At 36.3% G+C, this 14,859-nt stretch overlaps 1 protein-coding gene across 13 annotated transcripts in view; it reads left to right on the top strand.

Moving 5' to 3' along the window:
• Window positions 1-14,859, top strand: part of SOX6 (SRY-box transcription factor 6) — a 370,587-nt gene that overhangs the window by 197,655 nt on the left and 158,073 nt on the right. For all 13 annotated transcript variants that reach the window (XM_077179864.1, XM_054635990.2, XM_054635992.2 and 10 more), the window contains one exon: window positions 1,146-1,235. In XM_077179864.1, the coding sequence (XP_077035979.1) occupies window positions 1,146-1,235 (90 nt within the window). The remainder of the gene's footprint in view (window positions 1-1,145; window positions 1,236-14,859) is intronic.

Genomic DNA, 14,859 nt, shown 5'->3' with positions numbered 1-14,859 from the left:
AGATAAGTTTATTCCAGCCCCCTGCCATGGGCAGGGATGCCTTCCACTATCCCAGGCTGCTCAGAGCCCATCCAACCTGGCCTTGGATACTGCCAGGGATGGAGCATCCACAGCTGCTCTGGGCAACCTGTGCCAGTGCCTCACCACCCTCACAGTAAACAATTTTCTCCTAATATCTACTCTAAACCTACTCTCAGTTTGAAGCCATTCCCCCTTGAGCTGTCACTACATTCTCTTGTAAATAGTCCATTTTTCCTGTAGGCTCCCTCCAGGAGAATTTGTGGTCTTGTAGTCTCCCTTCATGAGAATTTCTGTCTTAAAAATCACCTTTTCTAGGTATCTGCAAGGTTATCTATAATTTAGACATCAGAGCCAATTAGTTTAATTTAGGGACTGAAAAAATCCTTTAGAATTTATTGGAGTCTGTTATGTTCAATATAAAATTTTGTAGTGGGATTAGGGTCTGATCATAGGGAGCTTACTAGGGCCAGTCTTTTACTTTCTCCAAAGTGTAATGACTTCAGTGACAGTTTTGCCTCCAGAAGGCCTCCCAGGCTGGGGCAAAGCCTTGAAATGCATTCTGAAGTTGATATGATGAAATCCTATCTTCTAATCATTGCATGTTGCTTATAGCCTACTGAGAAAATTTCTGATACTGTGAACATCGAATATGTAGAGTGCTTTCATGAATTCCATGGAGACATTATATGAATAACTTTTGCATTGACATGGGTATAAAAATGGGTTTCAGATGTCACTGTGTGCCAAATTTCCAAAAAAAGCTACTAAATCTTCATGTATAATTTCGAGTGTACAATCATTCTCAAATGAAAAAGACAGAATTCGTATATACGTTGGCAATCTATGCATGTAAATTGGCAGTTAGCATGCATAAATCCTCAACGAAGTTTTTCTTTCAATTAGACCCTTGTTAAATCCATAGTAACTCCATTAACCCCAGGGGAATTACTTTGGATTTAAAATGCAGTTAAATAAGAACTCAGTGTGGCTGCAAGTTCTTTTCCTTTCTAAGCTATGGTTCGACTGGTACTGGGAGAACAGTCTTAAAATGAAGGTGGCACCTGTTTTCCTGTAAGAATGTGTTTCATAATTCTATTATTTTTTCTTTTTTTTTTTTTTAATAGATTCATCCTGTATGGAAAAGCTACTTTCTAAAGACTGGAAGGAGAAGATGGAAAAATTAAACACAAGTGATCTCCTTGGAGAAATTAAAGGTATCTCACTAGATCAAATTTTAAATGTTTGCATATATTTTAAGAAAGGGATTGGGGATTTTTTGAAATTTAAGAAAAAATAATAGAAATAGCTGTCATGACTAGAGGGTGCCATTCTTTCTAGGCAACTCACCCTGGGTTTTAATGTTTATCTTAGAAATGACTGATGAGTGTGCAAAAAAATGGAGTATGTCACAATCAGTTATAGGCAGTATCAGGGATGTTATCACAAAACACCAGGTTAGTTACATTAGTTCACTGACATCAGCCATATATCTCTGAGCAGAGGAAGAGGAAGAAATGTAGAGTTACCAGTACTTGGTACTGCTTCTTCCCAGTTGCACAAACTGTTTGTAGAAATAGCCTTCAGATTCTAAAGGGTGGTAATTGTGCCATTGCTATTCTAAATCTTTGATTCAAAAAAAAAAAAAGGTTTCTATTAATCCCCTTATGCAGAGAAAGAGCAAGTCTGGATACAATTTGGGACTTACTGAAATCAGTGCAAAATTTATTGTATATGTGGGCAGTAATTTCCAGTATTCTCATTACTTCTTGAGCCAGCATCCTAGGAAAAGTGAAATTCTCTTGGCAATTAAGTAATAGGTAGAAAACTTGAAGTGTTTTTCTCCACCCATCAATTCTTCCATGCATTTTCCTAGTGAGCAGAAATTCAGTGTTATTGATTAAGCAACAAATTTAACATGTGCTTTTTTTTGTGCTGTGAGTTGAGAAGGGGTCATAAGGCATGTTTTTGGAGTACACAAAATACCTAAGATTTATTTCTCTTCATTTGTATAATTTTGTTAAACTGCAACTACAAAGGTGTGGAAACAAAGAGTCATGTTCATCATATTAATAACTCTTTTCTTTAAAATTCTTTAATGTAAATATGTATATATATATTCTATTTGATGAAAATTGATGCTTAGGGATTTAAATTTCCACTGGGGAAATTCAGGATAGCTCAATTTTTTTTTTTATTATACAAGAAGATGAAAGATTGGCTCTTTTTAATAAGTAAGTTATAATTGGTTCCTTCAGGACCAAAAATCTGTTGGATTCTCCTGATTTTTCTGGTAGAGTTATGACAATACATATATGTTAGGCAGGTAAGAAATCCCATAGTAATATCAGTGACAGAAACATAGCATACAATTTTGCAGGAATGTGCTAAAATTGACTGCAATAAAATCCCCCAAAAATTATGTCTTGAAATCACAATCTATTTAAAGCCATATTGTCTGTTAATAGTGTGGAAAACATTGAATGCTAGTTGAATTATTATTGTCTATTAATTGCAAAATATAGCTGCTTAGTCCTTAAATAGAAACTACTTGAATGCTATTAGCGAATCAAATTTAAAAGAGGTGGCATCTCTAACAATGCAGAATAATGTTCTTTATTCTTTTATATGGCACAAAATGCTTTCTAATGACATCTCATTTATTGAAAAAGAAAGGTTTGTTTTTCTGGATTTGTGTTGTTCTCCTATTTTCTTAGCATATATGTTCTCTGCAGAGTGGGTGGGTAGAGTTCTTGCCTCTCATCCTTTTCTCATCTCCCTACAAAGCACTCTCACTCAGATTTGGAAGAATTCCCAACTACCTTTTCCAGGGCAATAGCCTATTAGGTGTGTAAAAAAGATCATCTGATTGGGCTCAGCAGATTTATGTGTTGCCAGTCCCTCGGTTAGTTTCCACAGCCCATTTCCTGAGTAACCTGTCCTTAAGTTGTCGTAATATCTGCAATATTCATCCATGCTGCTCGTTGGCTTCCAGCAAGATGCAAAGCTGAATCTTCGCTACTGCAGCTGCATTTAATTTTTTAAAAATAGAACCAACATGGAAGACAAAAAATGGTTGCTGTTATGTTGTGGTTTACACTTCAAACCTCTTGACAAAGGCATTAGTATTGTTTTATAGAAGAAGAAAACTAGGTGCAGGGTTACATAGCTGGAGTAGGAACAGGTCTGAAGTTGGAATCCTTTCCTTTGGGCTCCCAAACCCATGACCTAACCAATGTCTGCAGGCTGGTTACCTCTGAGCCAATAAAACCACTCTTAACCCAAGAGTCTGCTGTTAACTCCTATCGGCATTTTTGTACCTTAAATCAGCCCAAAAAGGAAAAAAAAAATTAAAATATCCACTAACAAATAACAGTCTAGCACGTGGCAGCTTGAAAATCTGATTGCATGAAGGAAACAAAGCAAAGTAGGGAAGCATACTTTAAAATAAATTCTTTCATTGTTCAAGGTGGTAGAATCCACAGTCATGAAGTTCATTTTCATGGTGATGATTGAATTCCCAGCAAGGTAACTGACAGGGCATTCTGGGATCTGAAAAAACTGCATTTGAAAATTTATTGTCTTTGGGAGGTCAAATATATTTTTCCTCAATTTCCGTTAGATTCTAAATAATTTTATTGAATTGAACTTCTGCAGAATTTCTGCTCATATTACTGAGAGTCTGACTTAGAGACATGAAGTGATGCAGTAAAAATAAATAAATGAGTTCATTAAAGAAAAAAAAAAAAAAAGTTGAGCATAAGAAAGGAAGGTGTGGTCCTGTGAGGAACTGCTCTTTGCACTGACTGTTACTGGGAGTTGTTTATTTTAGAGAGAAGGCGTTGTTCTCACTAAGGATAACCTGAGCACATATTCTTCCTCTGTGTCTGCCCAACCACAGCCCTCCCCCTTCAGTGAAAGACTAGCATCTTGGTTGTGGGAAGGCAGTTCACTAAGAATCAGTGCCAGAAAAAAGGATGAAAGCAGGAAAAAAAAATGTATCACTGACACAAACTGTTTCTATTCATGTTTGGGAAGCACACAGACAAGAAGAAAAGATAATTGGCTGAGAGAAACAAATAAAAATGGTATTTTCTCGCTTTACCTTCTATATTTAGAACACAATAGTGTTAATCAAGATATAATTATAAACTATATCTATTAATTCAGACAATAGAGGCCAATACAAAAGTAACAAACAGTGAATAATTCTTTTTTTCTCGGTGTGGGATTGTTCCTGTTCACAATTACTCTTGCATAGTGTGCCTCACTTATAAAATTGCTTTTTCTGAGTTTCTTTATTAGGATTTCAGTTATTGATAATGGTCCAGATTCTTCCTTGAATTTCAGCCAAACAAGCCATCGACTTCAGGGAGGTTGCATGAAACTGGGGAGAATCTGGCAGAATGCTTTCTAGCCAAATTCCAGTGGTTAAATAAGTCTGCTTGTTCATTTGATATGTTTATAAATGAAACACATAGGTCAAGTTTTCAAAGGTCTCTGAAGCAGTTGACCTGAGTTAAATGCCTTGCTCACCTGGAAAAAAAAACCCCAGAGCTGTCTGTGCAAATCATTTGATTGTATGCTATTTGCCAGGGAGGGCATGCAAATAGATTTATTTAAGGTATACAAGCAATTTGTTAGGCTTACATCTGGCTTTTGCAGTATTTGGTTTCTTTCGTATAAAAATTAGGATCAGGAAATACTTTTCATTCTAATTGTTGTTATTACGTATTTGAATAAACAGAGTGAGGCAGGGCTCTTTTCTTTATTTCCAGATATTTGGGTGCACAGAGCTCTGTCCTCACCCTCCCTCACTGCATGTATTTCTGTTGCTTGGTTATCTAGGTTTTCTTCAGCAGCCACAGCTAGGCAGAGTAGCATCATTTATCACTATACAGAGTCTGTTTTAAGTTTTCTGTTTCTGTTCCAAATATAAATCTCTGGAATAGCACGGTCTTGCATGCATCAGGCAGTTGTCCTACTGAAATAGCCCTCAATGGTCTTTCTCAGCATGCAGAGGCTTTGAAGATCAAATAAGAAAGGTCAGTCTTTAAGTAACTTAAGCAATGATGTTATTGTGGAAGGGTCAGAATTGGCCCAGCAGCCTCGGAGGAGAGTGACTCCTGGGTCAGCAGCTCCTGTGCTGCAGGTTAGTCCTGTGCCTTCCATTGGTGCTGTTTACAACTGGAACTCTCTATATTTATAGGCATTGTGACTTGAATGTCACATGCTGTCTTTGTACAGTAGGCTCTATTTTGGGGAGGTGAGTGATTGATGTCCATGGCTTTATCCAACACAGAAGGCTGTTTCTATTATGCTTCCCATGCTTATCCCATCTCCTTTTATATTTTCTGCTTTACTAATAAGAGTCTAAACCTCCTGTTCTGTTTGACATGTGAACGTTTAATGGCCTTAAAATATTTGGGTAGGTGGGAGGCAGAATTCCTGCTTCCTTGGGAAAGTTGAATTTAGTTTAATGAAGCTACTTCACCCACTTGATAGTCCTCTTGTAAGATATCTGCAAACAATTTTGGAAAGGATGTTTGTCCCTGGTGTGGGAACAGGAGAGACATGAGGAGGTGTTTTCTAGGAGCATTTTTTGTGTGTATTAATGAGGAAGAGGACTGTAAAGCACAACTGTTTGAATCCAGCAATTTAACACTCTCCATTTCTGGAATAGTCTTGGAAAGAGTTGTGCATGAATGAATCCTTGAGAAAGTTGTGGTTTTTACAGTGAATTAATTTTTTAAAAAACATGCATGATTTACAAAACATTTTAAAATGTTATTTTTGCTTCTATTCTAAAAAAATTGTCTTCAGAGATAAGCTTTCAGGTGTTTCTTGCTGTGCTATATCAAATGTGAAGTCCATTTTGAGGAAAATAAATCTTTTTTCCTTTAGCCCTGATCAACACTGTAGTCTGAATTTGTAGCAATTATTTTTCAGTATAATTGCTAAAAATTCTTTCTCATGAAGTCTAAGGGAATGTAACAGTCTGCCTCATAAATATGTATAAATAAATATATATAAGCCTTATATCATAGAGGCACTCAGAGGTTTTTAATTATGTCACTTTGTATGGCTATAGACATTTCAAAGCTCTCCTTTGTGCTCTCTGTTATAAACATATTTTATTTCTTTTGAAGTCTGTGTGATATACATACTAGCAATTAAAAACCCAGCTCAGGCTTTGAGACACAAGGTCTTCTTAATTAAAACTCAAACAAAAGCTACAAGCAGAAGCCCCACTATATGATTAAGGTCTAAAGTGTTATGATACATTAGAATCATTGTTAACTGCTAGGATTTAAAAAATCAATACACAGGAAAAAGAATCAACTGGTTCCAATTAGCGAAACCAATGAAAACATTCAACAAAACAGCACAGCCCAGAACCCCAACGCCCAAATCCTCAAGAAATTGGTCCTGATTAGGAATATACCACAGGCTATAAAGGTTTCTCATAATGAATTTATTGCCATGATCCAATGAAGTGCTATGTTCAGCTTTGTGTGGCAGCTCTCCAGGTCAGAGCAGTGCTTTTGTTTTGCCATTACTCCAGCGACCAGCACTTTGTGTAACATGGTACAAGGGCTGTGCTTCCAGGTCTAACCTGACCTTCTAAATGAAGACATTTGAATGCCTGAATATTTCATAAGCACTTTCAACAGTTAATGTTTGCGCACCCTTTAGTCAAATTTGCTCAAAGAGGGTAATGAATTCCAAAAAGAAAAATATTTTGTTAAAATTACCAAGCCCCGTCGTATCTGTTTGTTATGGTCAAGATACCAGCACAATTAAACTAATCACCAGTGTGAAATGCATTCAACTACATTTTTTCACATCTTCTTGACTTATTTTTTAATATTAAATAGATTTCTTCAGATTATGGATTTAAGCAGACATTCATTCCCCCAGTTGTACAGACAGAGGATAGTTCTGTGGAAGAGATTGGACTGCTCACTGCACATAGTGCTGGTGTTTAAATTATGTCCATGTAAGTCTTGGCAGGATTGAAGCTGTGTTTATCACATTAAAAAAAAAAAAAAAGCCAAACATTTTTGTTGCTCTAGTCTTTTGGTGAGAGGGCTGTATTTCAGTGCTACCTCTCACAATCATGCCTACTTCTAATGTTGAAAGTTAATGACTATTACCATTTCTAGTTCTTAAAACTCCAGAACTATAAATTACACTGTAATCAACCTTTCACATAAATCAAGTTTTCCATATTGTTGAATATATTTTATAAAAAGCATCAAGCAGGATGCATGGCCTTTAGTTCCAGGCACACAATGATTTTTTTACTTACCACAATCACAGAAATCTATATGTTTTTTACCTTATCAGTGTATATTTCTAAGCTAAACTATTCAGAGGTCAGTGTATGAACTCTGTACTATACTGAAATAAATATGACAGCCCACTTATATTCTGAGTTTTGTGAAATGTGTCCCAAATAATGTAGTAAGAAATAGTATCAACTGCTCATGGGAAAAAGCAACAAGATGGATAATGATGCTAATAATAAGGAACTGAAACAGCAATACATTTCTTTTGCACATTACAACAGACTGCCTTCTGGAATGTGATCCATTCTTTATTTTTACAATTAGTGACAAGAAAATGTACAGTATTAAAATGTGTTTATTTTCAACAGCCATCTAAAATTTTTTTAGCAGAAAATAGGTTGCCTATAAACTAAAATTACAAGTCAGTTTTCTCCACTTTTTCCACAAAAAATTTGCCATTTTTCTCTGCTGGAAGGTTGTTTTGGTGGTGTGTATATATATATATATATATATATATATATATATATATATATTGATTTTCAGTATATCAGTCATGGCTTTGTGTAATAAATACAGAGCCTTTAAGTGCAGTAGAAAGGCTTCTGTATTGAAGAATGTATCACTACTTGGACCTTAGTACCTTCTCCTCTGAAAGTGGCTGTCAGTGGCAAATATTCTTTTGTCTCTGGTCCCAGCTTAGTTGCCAATGAAGTTTCTTACCTTTAGCAAAATAAAACTCCTACTGAAGACAAATACACAACCTCTTATGGAAAAGTAAGTGTGTATGTAGGAGTTTGCATGGCTGAAACAAAAGTGGAAGCTCCATTTCTTGTATTTCATCACGCTTCAGTGCTTTTGACTTTTTGTTGCTTTTTGTTACAAAGTCAAATTCGAACCAATTGATGAATGTCAGCATTTATCTAGAAAAATACATATAGGCACAATATGTAAAGGACTGAAATTTTCTGGTCAATTTGGATGTTGTTGAAACCTCCAGATGTACTTTTAGCAGTCTTTTGTAATTGGTGTTTCATGCTCAGGGAACTTTCAGTGCTATATAAAGAACACAATGTCCTGCAGCATTCTGTCCCTGGACACTGTTTGGCCTGTGGAAGGGTGTAAGAAAGGGCAAACCTACACTAATATTTCCTCAGCATACTCTTCCAATTTCCCATAAAATATGATTAATGGGTTGCTTGATTCAGAGGTGGTAATTCGGGTTTAATGACCCTTGATAGAATTATCATCTATGAACATGTCCAACCACTTTTGAACCCTTTAACAGGCAGCTGCAAAGTCTGTGGGGATAAGCTCAGCAGTTAGCAATATGGTGCATATTTGTACCCAGTACCTTGCAGGTGTCCCTAGAGCTTAAAATGCACATTCTTAGAATGAACTGTTGTCTCCTCATCCTCTATATTGCACTACACTCTGTCACTTTTCCAGCTTGAAAAGTAAAAATATATTTATTCTTTATATGAAAGCTGTTTCTGCACTCTCCTCAGCCTTCTCTTCTGCAGCTAATTTGGAAAGAGACCCCTTGCATAAAATATAACTTTCTGTGCAATATCAAACTTTAGTACTGAATAATGAGAACCTTTGTGGCATTCCTTTTTTCACTTTCAGTTTTAAACTCCATTTCTGAACAGAAAGTTGTGTCTTCAGTGGGATCTTGTTGTGTGGATATTGTGTGGTAATAAGGATGTCCTGATGATACCAGAGATATCAAGTTCTCTACTTTTTTCTTAAGAGATATGTAAAAATACCTTCCTGAGAATTTAGCAAATTGAGGCAACTCAGAAATGTCATCTTTAAGACTCAAGGCACATAGCATTAGGATTAAGGAAAAATGAAGCAGGAGCACGTTTAGTAACTGCTCTGCAACTGATAATAGCAAGAACATAATGTGCAACCTGACACAGCCACTGCCTCAAAAGCCAAAGCTCAATGAGGAATAGAAGAAGAAATACAAGAAGGATTGTCCCTGTCCCCTCTAAACAAGTTGACCTTCCAGAGGAGGTTAATTATCAGTGTTTTTCTCAAGATATCTTGATTTGTTTAACTGTGTCACCTCACTTAGGATCTGACCAATGACATCTGACAGTTTTCTGCCAAAGGGCAAATCTAGCCATACTGGGCTCATTTTCCTTGTTTTCACCTCCTCCTGCCAACATGAAAGTGATTTCAGGCTAATCATGATCCCCTTGCTCCAGTCAGGTCATTCACAATACTGTCCCCTTACTTGGTGAGTGAATTGATATCAATTCACTATGTCCCTTTTGTTCCTCCCTCAAATATTTATGGTGGATTAAAGTAAATAATTTATCTATTTTCCATCCCAATGAAATTTTTTTTGTTGCTTTGTTTTGGCACCATTTGCCAATACAGAAAATTTTCAAAACCACGATAAAGATGAAGTCCCATCAATCAATTAATACCAATATATGAATTTTAAACAAAATAGAAAGATGTATTGAAATAATTTCCATAGAAATTTGTCTGAACTGAGGAAACACAAATTTATGAAGGATGTAGCCTGCCCTGATCCTATGAATTCATTGTAGGTATTACTCTCTGTGATGATAATATTAATGGCTTTATAGCCAGGCAGCTTGATCAAAACTGGATCTTTGTAATTAGCTCTCATAGTGAAACCATGTTATTATGAACATACCTTTCTTAGCCTTTTTTCTTTAAATTGCTGTTAGTTTAACCCACATATCCTAATATTTACCTTAGTCTGTATTGATATATTTTAACAAAGTTTCATATTAGACATATTGTCATAAATGTTCTTGAAGAGTTATCCAAGATTAAGCTGAGATCTGTTCTTAAGCTGCTTAAAATTTGTTGCCCCATTGATAGCAGTAATGAGAGGCTAACACACTCATGTTGGGAATGAATCTTCATGTCTATTAAGATTTGTTTGAACAGGTTTCCATCACAACAGGTGCACAATTACTTTATGAGTAAAATATTATCAGCCTTCCAAATTAGCCGGGGCAAAATGCAAGTTGTCTGATTAAATAATCAAACTCAATACTTAAAATGCACTTGATTTCCACAGGAATTTTAAGATGCTAAGTCCCAGTCTATCAGTGAAACTGTGATTGTTTGCAGCATGCAAGTAGCAGCTTGTAGAGTATCCTGTTTGGTATGTTTTACATAATTCACCCTACATTATACAACACAAAACCACTAAAAAAGCGTATAATAACGGGTTTTACTTCTAGTAAAACAATTTTGATCTTCCAATGAAGGTATTATATTGTGCATTAAAATCAGAAAAAAAGCGGGCCTCTAATGGAAAATAGTTTGCAAGTGTTCTGCATTCAATTAGGAGGCACATCAGTTTGGAAATCCAAAACCCAATGTTCTTTTAAAATAATTTAGTTTATGAAGAGGGAGGAACTAGAGAAAAATCCTGTGAGTCTGAAGTGCAGCTTGCAGTGTGGAGATCACATGTGTCACCAGTTACTGAATAGCTCAGTTAAACACAGTAACTCAGAGACCCAAGAAATGAGTCAAATCTGGAACAGTAGGTTCACCACAAAGGGGAAACTTAGCAGTGCAGCTATCAGGCACGGATTATACACAGGTAACTGTTTGTTTTCATTTCTGAATCTGTTTGTCAATCAAGGAATGCTGTGAATCAGGAGATGGGATCTCAAATACAAAACCACAAAGTCAGAGACAGCATCTGGAGGAGCTCCAAGCCACAAAAATTAGGGAAGAAACACAGAGGGAATAAAAACTGTAAATGCTTGCATGGATTCTGCCTCTATATACATTGAATTTAAATAATTGTGTTGATACATCAGTAATAATAATTGCTGATAAAAATTATAGTCCTTATTTTGGGCAGCAATATGTTTTACTAAATGTGAAATTAAAGGCAATTTGTATTAATTAGGGATAATATGAAAGTATGTAAGCGGTTGACATTTCCGACATTTTTAAACACACTACTATGTGTGAAGATAGATCTTTTGCATTTGTTTTGGCTTGGAAATACTGTGGATTGATATATGCCCCCGAAGTATTCTGTTGACATAAGATCCCAGTTCTAACCCCTGAGATCAGAAAATTATTTATAGTTCACTGTAGTTTGAAATTTAATTATGGGATTTGATCTTTGATGTAACTGTTTAGTAGACAATTGTAGTTCTCCCTGAAAGCTGGAATACACCCTTAGTACAGATACTAAACCAAGATCTTCTAATTGCAGGTGGCACACTCAGATTGCAAGATTTAAGAAGCTGGTGTAGTGTATACAGATATTTTATGTAGGCTTACATAAATAACTTGTTCTAGATGTGGGAAAATTTACAGACATCAAATCTCAATTGGTAACCTCAAAAGAACAGTTTTATTAAGGAAGGTCAAGAAAATGAAATGGGCATAGCTGTTCTGTGGTTTAGTTTTTCCAGATTCCTTAGGAATTGTTGAGTGCCTATTGGCTTCTAATTGAGTTTTACCTTCAACCCCTGCCTCTGGTGCCAGGACACATGTGCTGGGATTCTGCAAGAGTCACAGGATGACTGTGGATATTTTTTAAAAGGCTGTAGAAATTAGAAGTTGTCTACTTCAGGATGTATTTAATTGACTCTCTTACCTGTTTTTTTTGGTGGTTGTTGTTGTTGTTGCTTTCTTCCCCTCCCAGGGGTTATACAGTGTAATTTTGTGCCTCTCAGACTTCAACCAAAGACAGGGTGCCCACTTCTGAAGCATAAAGGTTTTCCTAAAAAGAAATACTTAATCCTATCCAGTTAAGGTCTGCCACTTTTCAAGATAGCAGTGATAGACAAAGGCACTTTGTGTCTCTGCATACTCTCAGGAAACATATCCCACCATCAGACAGATATCAACACTTGGTGCTAACAGTGGGACACAGTGAAAATTCTCCCTCTGCTAACCTGGAAAAACCACAGTCAGTCTCTCCACATAGGTAAAGTTCAGTTTACTTAATAGCTAGGTGAGATTCTTCTCCCACTTTGCCTCTTCCTGTCCTCTTCCTTGTGTATTGTACTCAAAACCAATGAGAAAAACTTTTCTGAGCCATAGTTGCAACTACTGAAAAGTGCTGTGGTGATCAGCAGCAAATAACGCATGACAGAATATAGGTGTTAATTGCTCATTAGCTGAATCTGCCATAAAAATTCACATTATGACATCTATGTCTGTGTGAAATATTCAAATACTTTGAACACCTAGAAATTAATATAAAGTTCAAGTTTGGAAGTGAGGGAAAACTGATGATCAATGTATTGAAAATGAATTATTTTTATCTTGTTTTAATGAAATAATCTTCTACAAAGGACTTCATTCCTTCCAAAAGTTTCACTCCAACGCTTAAAGCACAACTGGATGGGGCCCTGAGCAGCCTAGTCTAGTGGAAGTTGTCCCTGCCCATGGCAGAGAGGTTGGAATGGGAAGATCTCTGGGGTCCCTTCCAAACCAAGCTATTCCATGTTTCTGTGACCTGCTAAAGGAGAGCAGTGCTCCTCACTTCTCCAAGTCAGATCCAGACCAGATGGCATCACCACTTCCAAGGCTGAGACTGGGGCTCCCGTTCAAAATGATAACATTCACAGGCTCAGTTTTGAGAGGGTTAATTTTCTGTGGTTCAAGAATTCAAGATATATGATATTTTTTAGGGTTGTTGATTGATAGCTAGAAGATAGGAAATGGTTAAAAGATACTGTGAGAATTAGAAGGTTAGTTGGTAAACTAGGCAATGTTTTTGCCATCTATACCTATTCAAGATTTTAGAGGCTTCGTAGTGCCATTTTTTATCAGTATTAGCTATGTCATAGCAGGTGTAGAGTTGTCAAGTTGGTTAAGCAGCTGAGGGTTACTCCTTCCTAAACTAAATAACTAAAGAAATAATGAGTTCTTGACTTTTGGTTTTTTTTGGCATAGAGAAAGAAACGTGAGAGAGTATTGCCTTATAAATGCATTATAATGTATTCTCTTGTATTCATTCATCCTCTTACACAGGCTGGTATAGAGTCTTATGCAGAGTTCAGTCTATATATGTTGAGTCCGTGATGGAGCTGAAGCTGCAGGCTTTCCTTTACTGCAGGCTGCTGATATCCCCTAAATGCAGGGCATTTAAGGTACTCTAGAGCAGAAAAACCTTATCTTTGCTATGGCATACTGAGCTAATGCTCCAAGGAGGAAATTGAAAATTTGTAAGTGAATGCAGTCCACACCACTTGGAAGTTACCAAAGTGATATTGAGTTCTAGAAAATGATGTCTAAATATCCCAAGTCCTCCAGCAGTCCTTCAACAATATTTCTATTTATATTTCTCTTTATTTCAATATCCTGAAAAAGCAAAATATATTGATGCTTATGCTTTAGAAGTTACTGTAAGGATGTGGTTGAAAAGTATTTTGTGTTAAGTTTAATATCTGTGTGAAACTCCAAGTGAGTAACTTTAGGTTTTGACCAAAACCTGTCAGCCCTAAACCCAAGGTGTACAGACCATCACATAGATCCAGGTTCTCATGTCCACTAGTTGGTGTTGCACAACAGAAAAGTAAATAAAACTACTTCTGTGTTAAGGAAAGACAGTTGGCTAACCCATAGATGTGAATTTCCATAGGGGGAAAGAAAATCTTAATAAAAAAATCATCCAGTACTCTATTTGAAGGGCTAAAGTTGTTACAAAAGAACTTAGATAAAAAAATAAAAAGGAGATCTTTGGCATAAAGGGGAAAAAACCCAGCAAAATACCCATTTGATTTCAGGAGTAATCATAAATGCAGAACCAGGAATGAGGAAGAACAGGGGAAAATTAGACTTTTGCACTAATATGATCTCTATCTCTGGCTAATTTCCAGGGATTTCTAGATCCTGGTGGGGTTTGTGTATTTTGAATCAGTCAAATAGATTTTTCTTCCCTCTTCTAAATACCTGTCCACTCTGCCCTTGAACCTATATAATGCTTTGAGCCAGCAGCAGCATTTAGATTCCATGGCTGTAGCGTCAGCTGGGGGAAGAACCACATCAGGATCAAGTTAATTGAAAACTTTAAAGGTAATATTATGTGATTCACTCACATTTCTCTCATTTTTCAAAATAGTTTAAGATGTCATCTGAGTCAATGGGTCTTAAATGCTTCAAATGTTTTTGAAAACATGACCACAGGGATAGTTGCAATAGTGAGAGGCCTAAATCTCTTATAAAACCTGGCCCAGAGACACCTAAATCTGAGAACCCCCTTGGAAATGTACCTGAGATCTTTGTGGGTGCAAAGAGATTGAAATTTTGATTTAAAATTTATAGAGAGGAAATAACCACAAAATATATTGCTTGAGTTCAAAATTATTTTGCAGTCACACTTAGCCTTCATTTCAGTTGACATTATTTCAGCATCACAGTTACACTGAAGTAACTTCTGAGCAACACCTCAGAAACATTGCATTCTGTTGCAACAGGTGTGTTCTTCCAGACAAAAGTAATTTTTTAAAAAATTGGGACGTTTCAAAAGATGATTAACTTTCAAAACCAGTTGAGAGTAGTCTCAATTGGTTTTGAAAAT

This window comes from Agelaius phoeniceus, chromosome 6, assembly GCF_051311805.1.
Source record: "Agelaius phoeniceus isolate bAgePho1 chromosome 6, bAgePho1.hap1, whole genome shotgun sequence".
Lineage (NCBI taxonomy): Eukaryota > Metazoa > Chordata > Aves > Passeriformes > Icteridae > Agelaius > Agelaius phoeniceus.
This window is presented reverse-complemented; position numbering and strand designations above follow the sequence as displayed.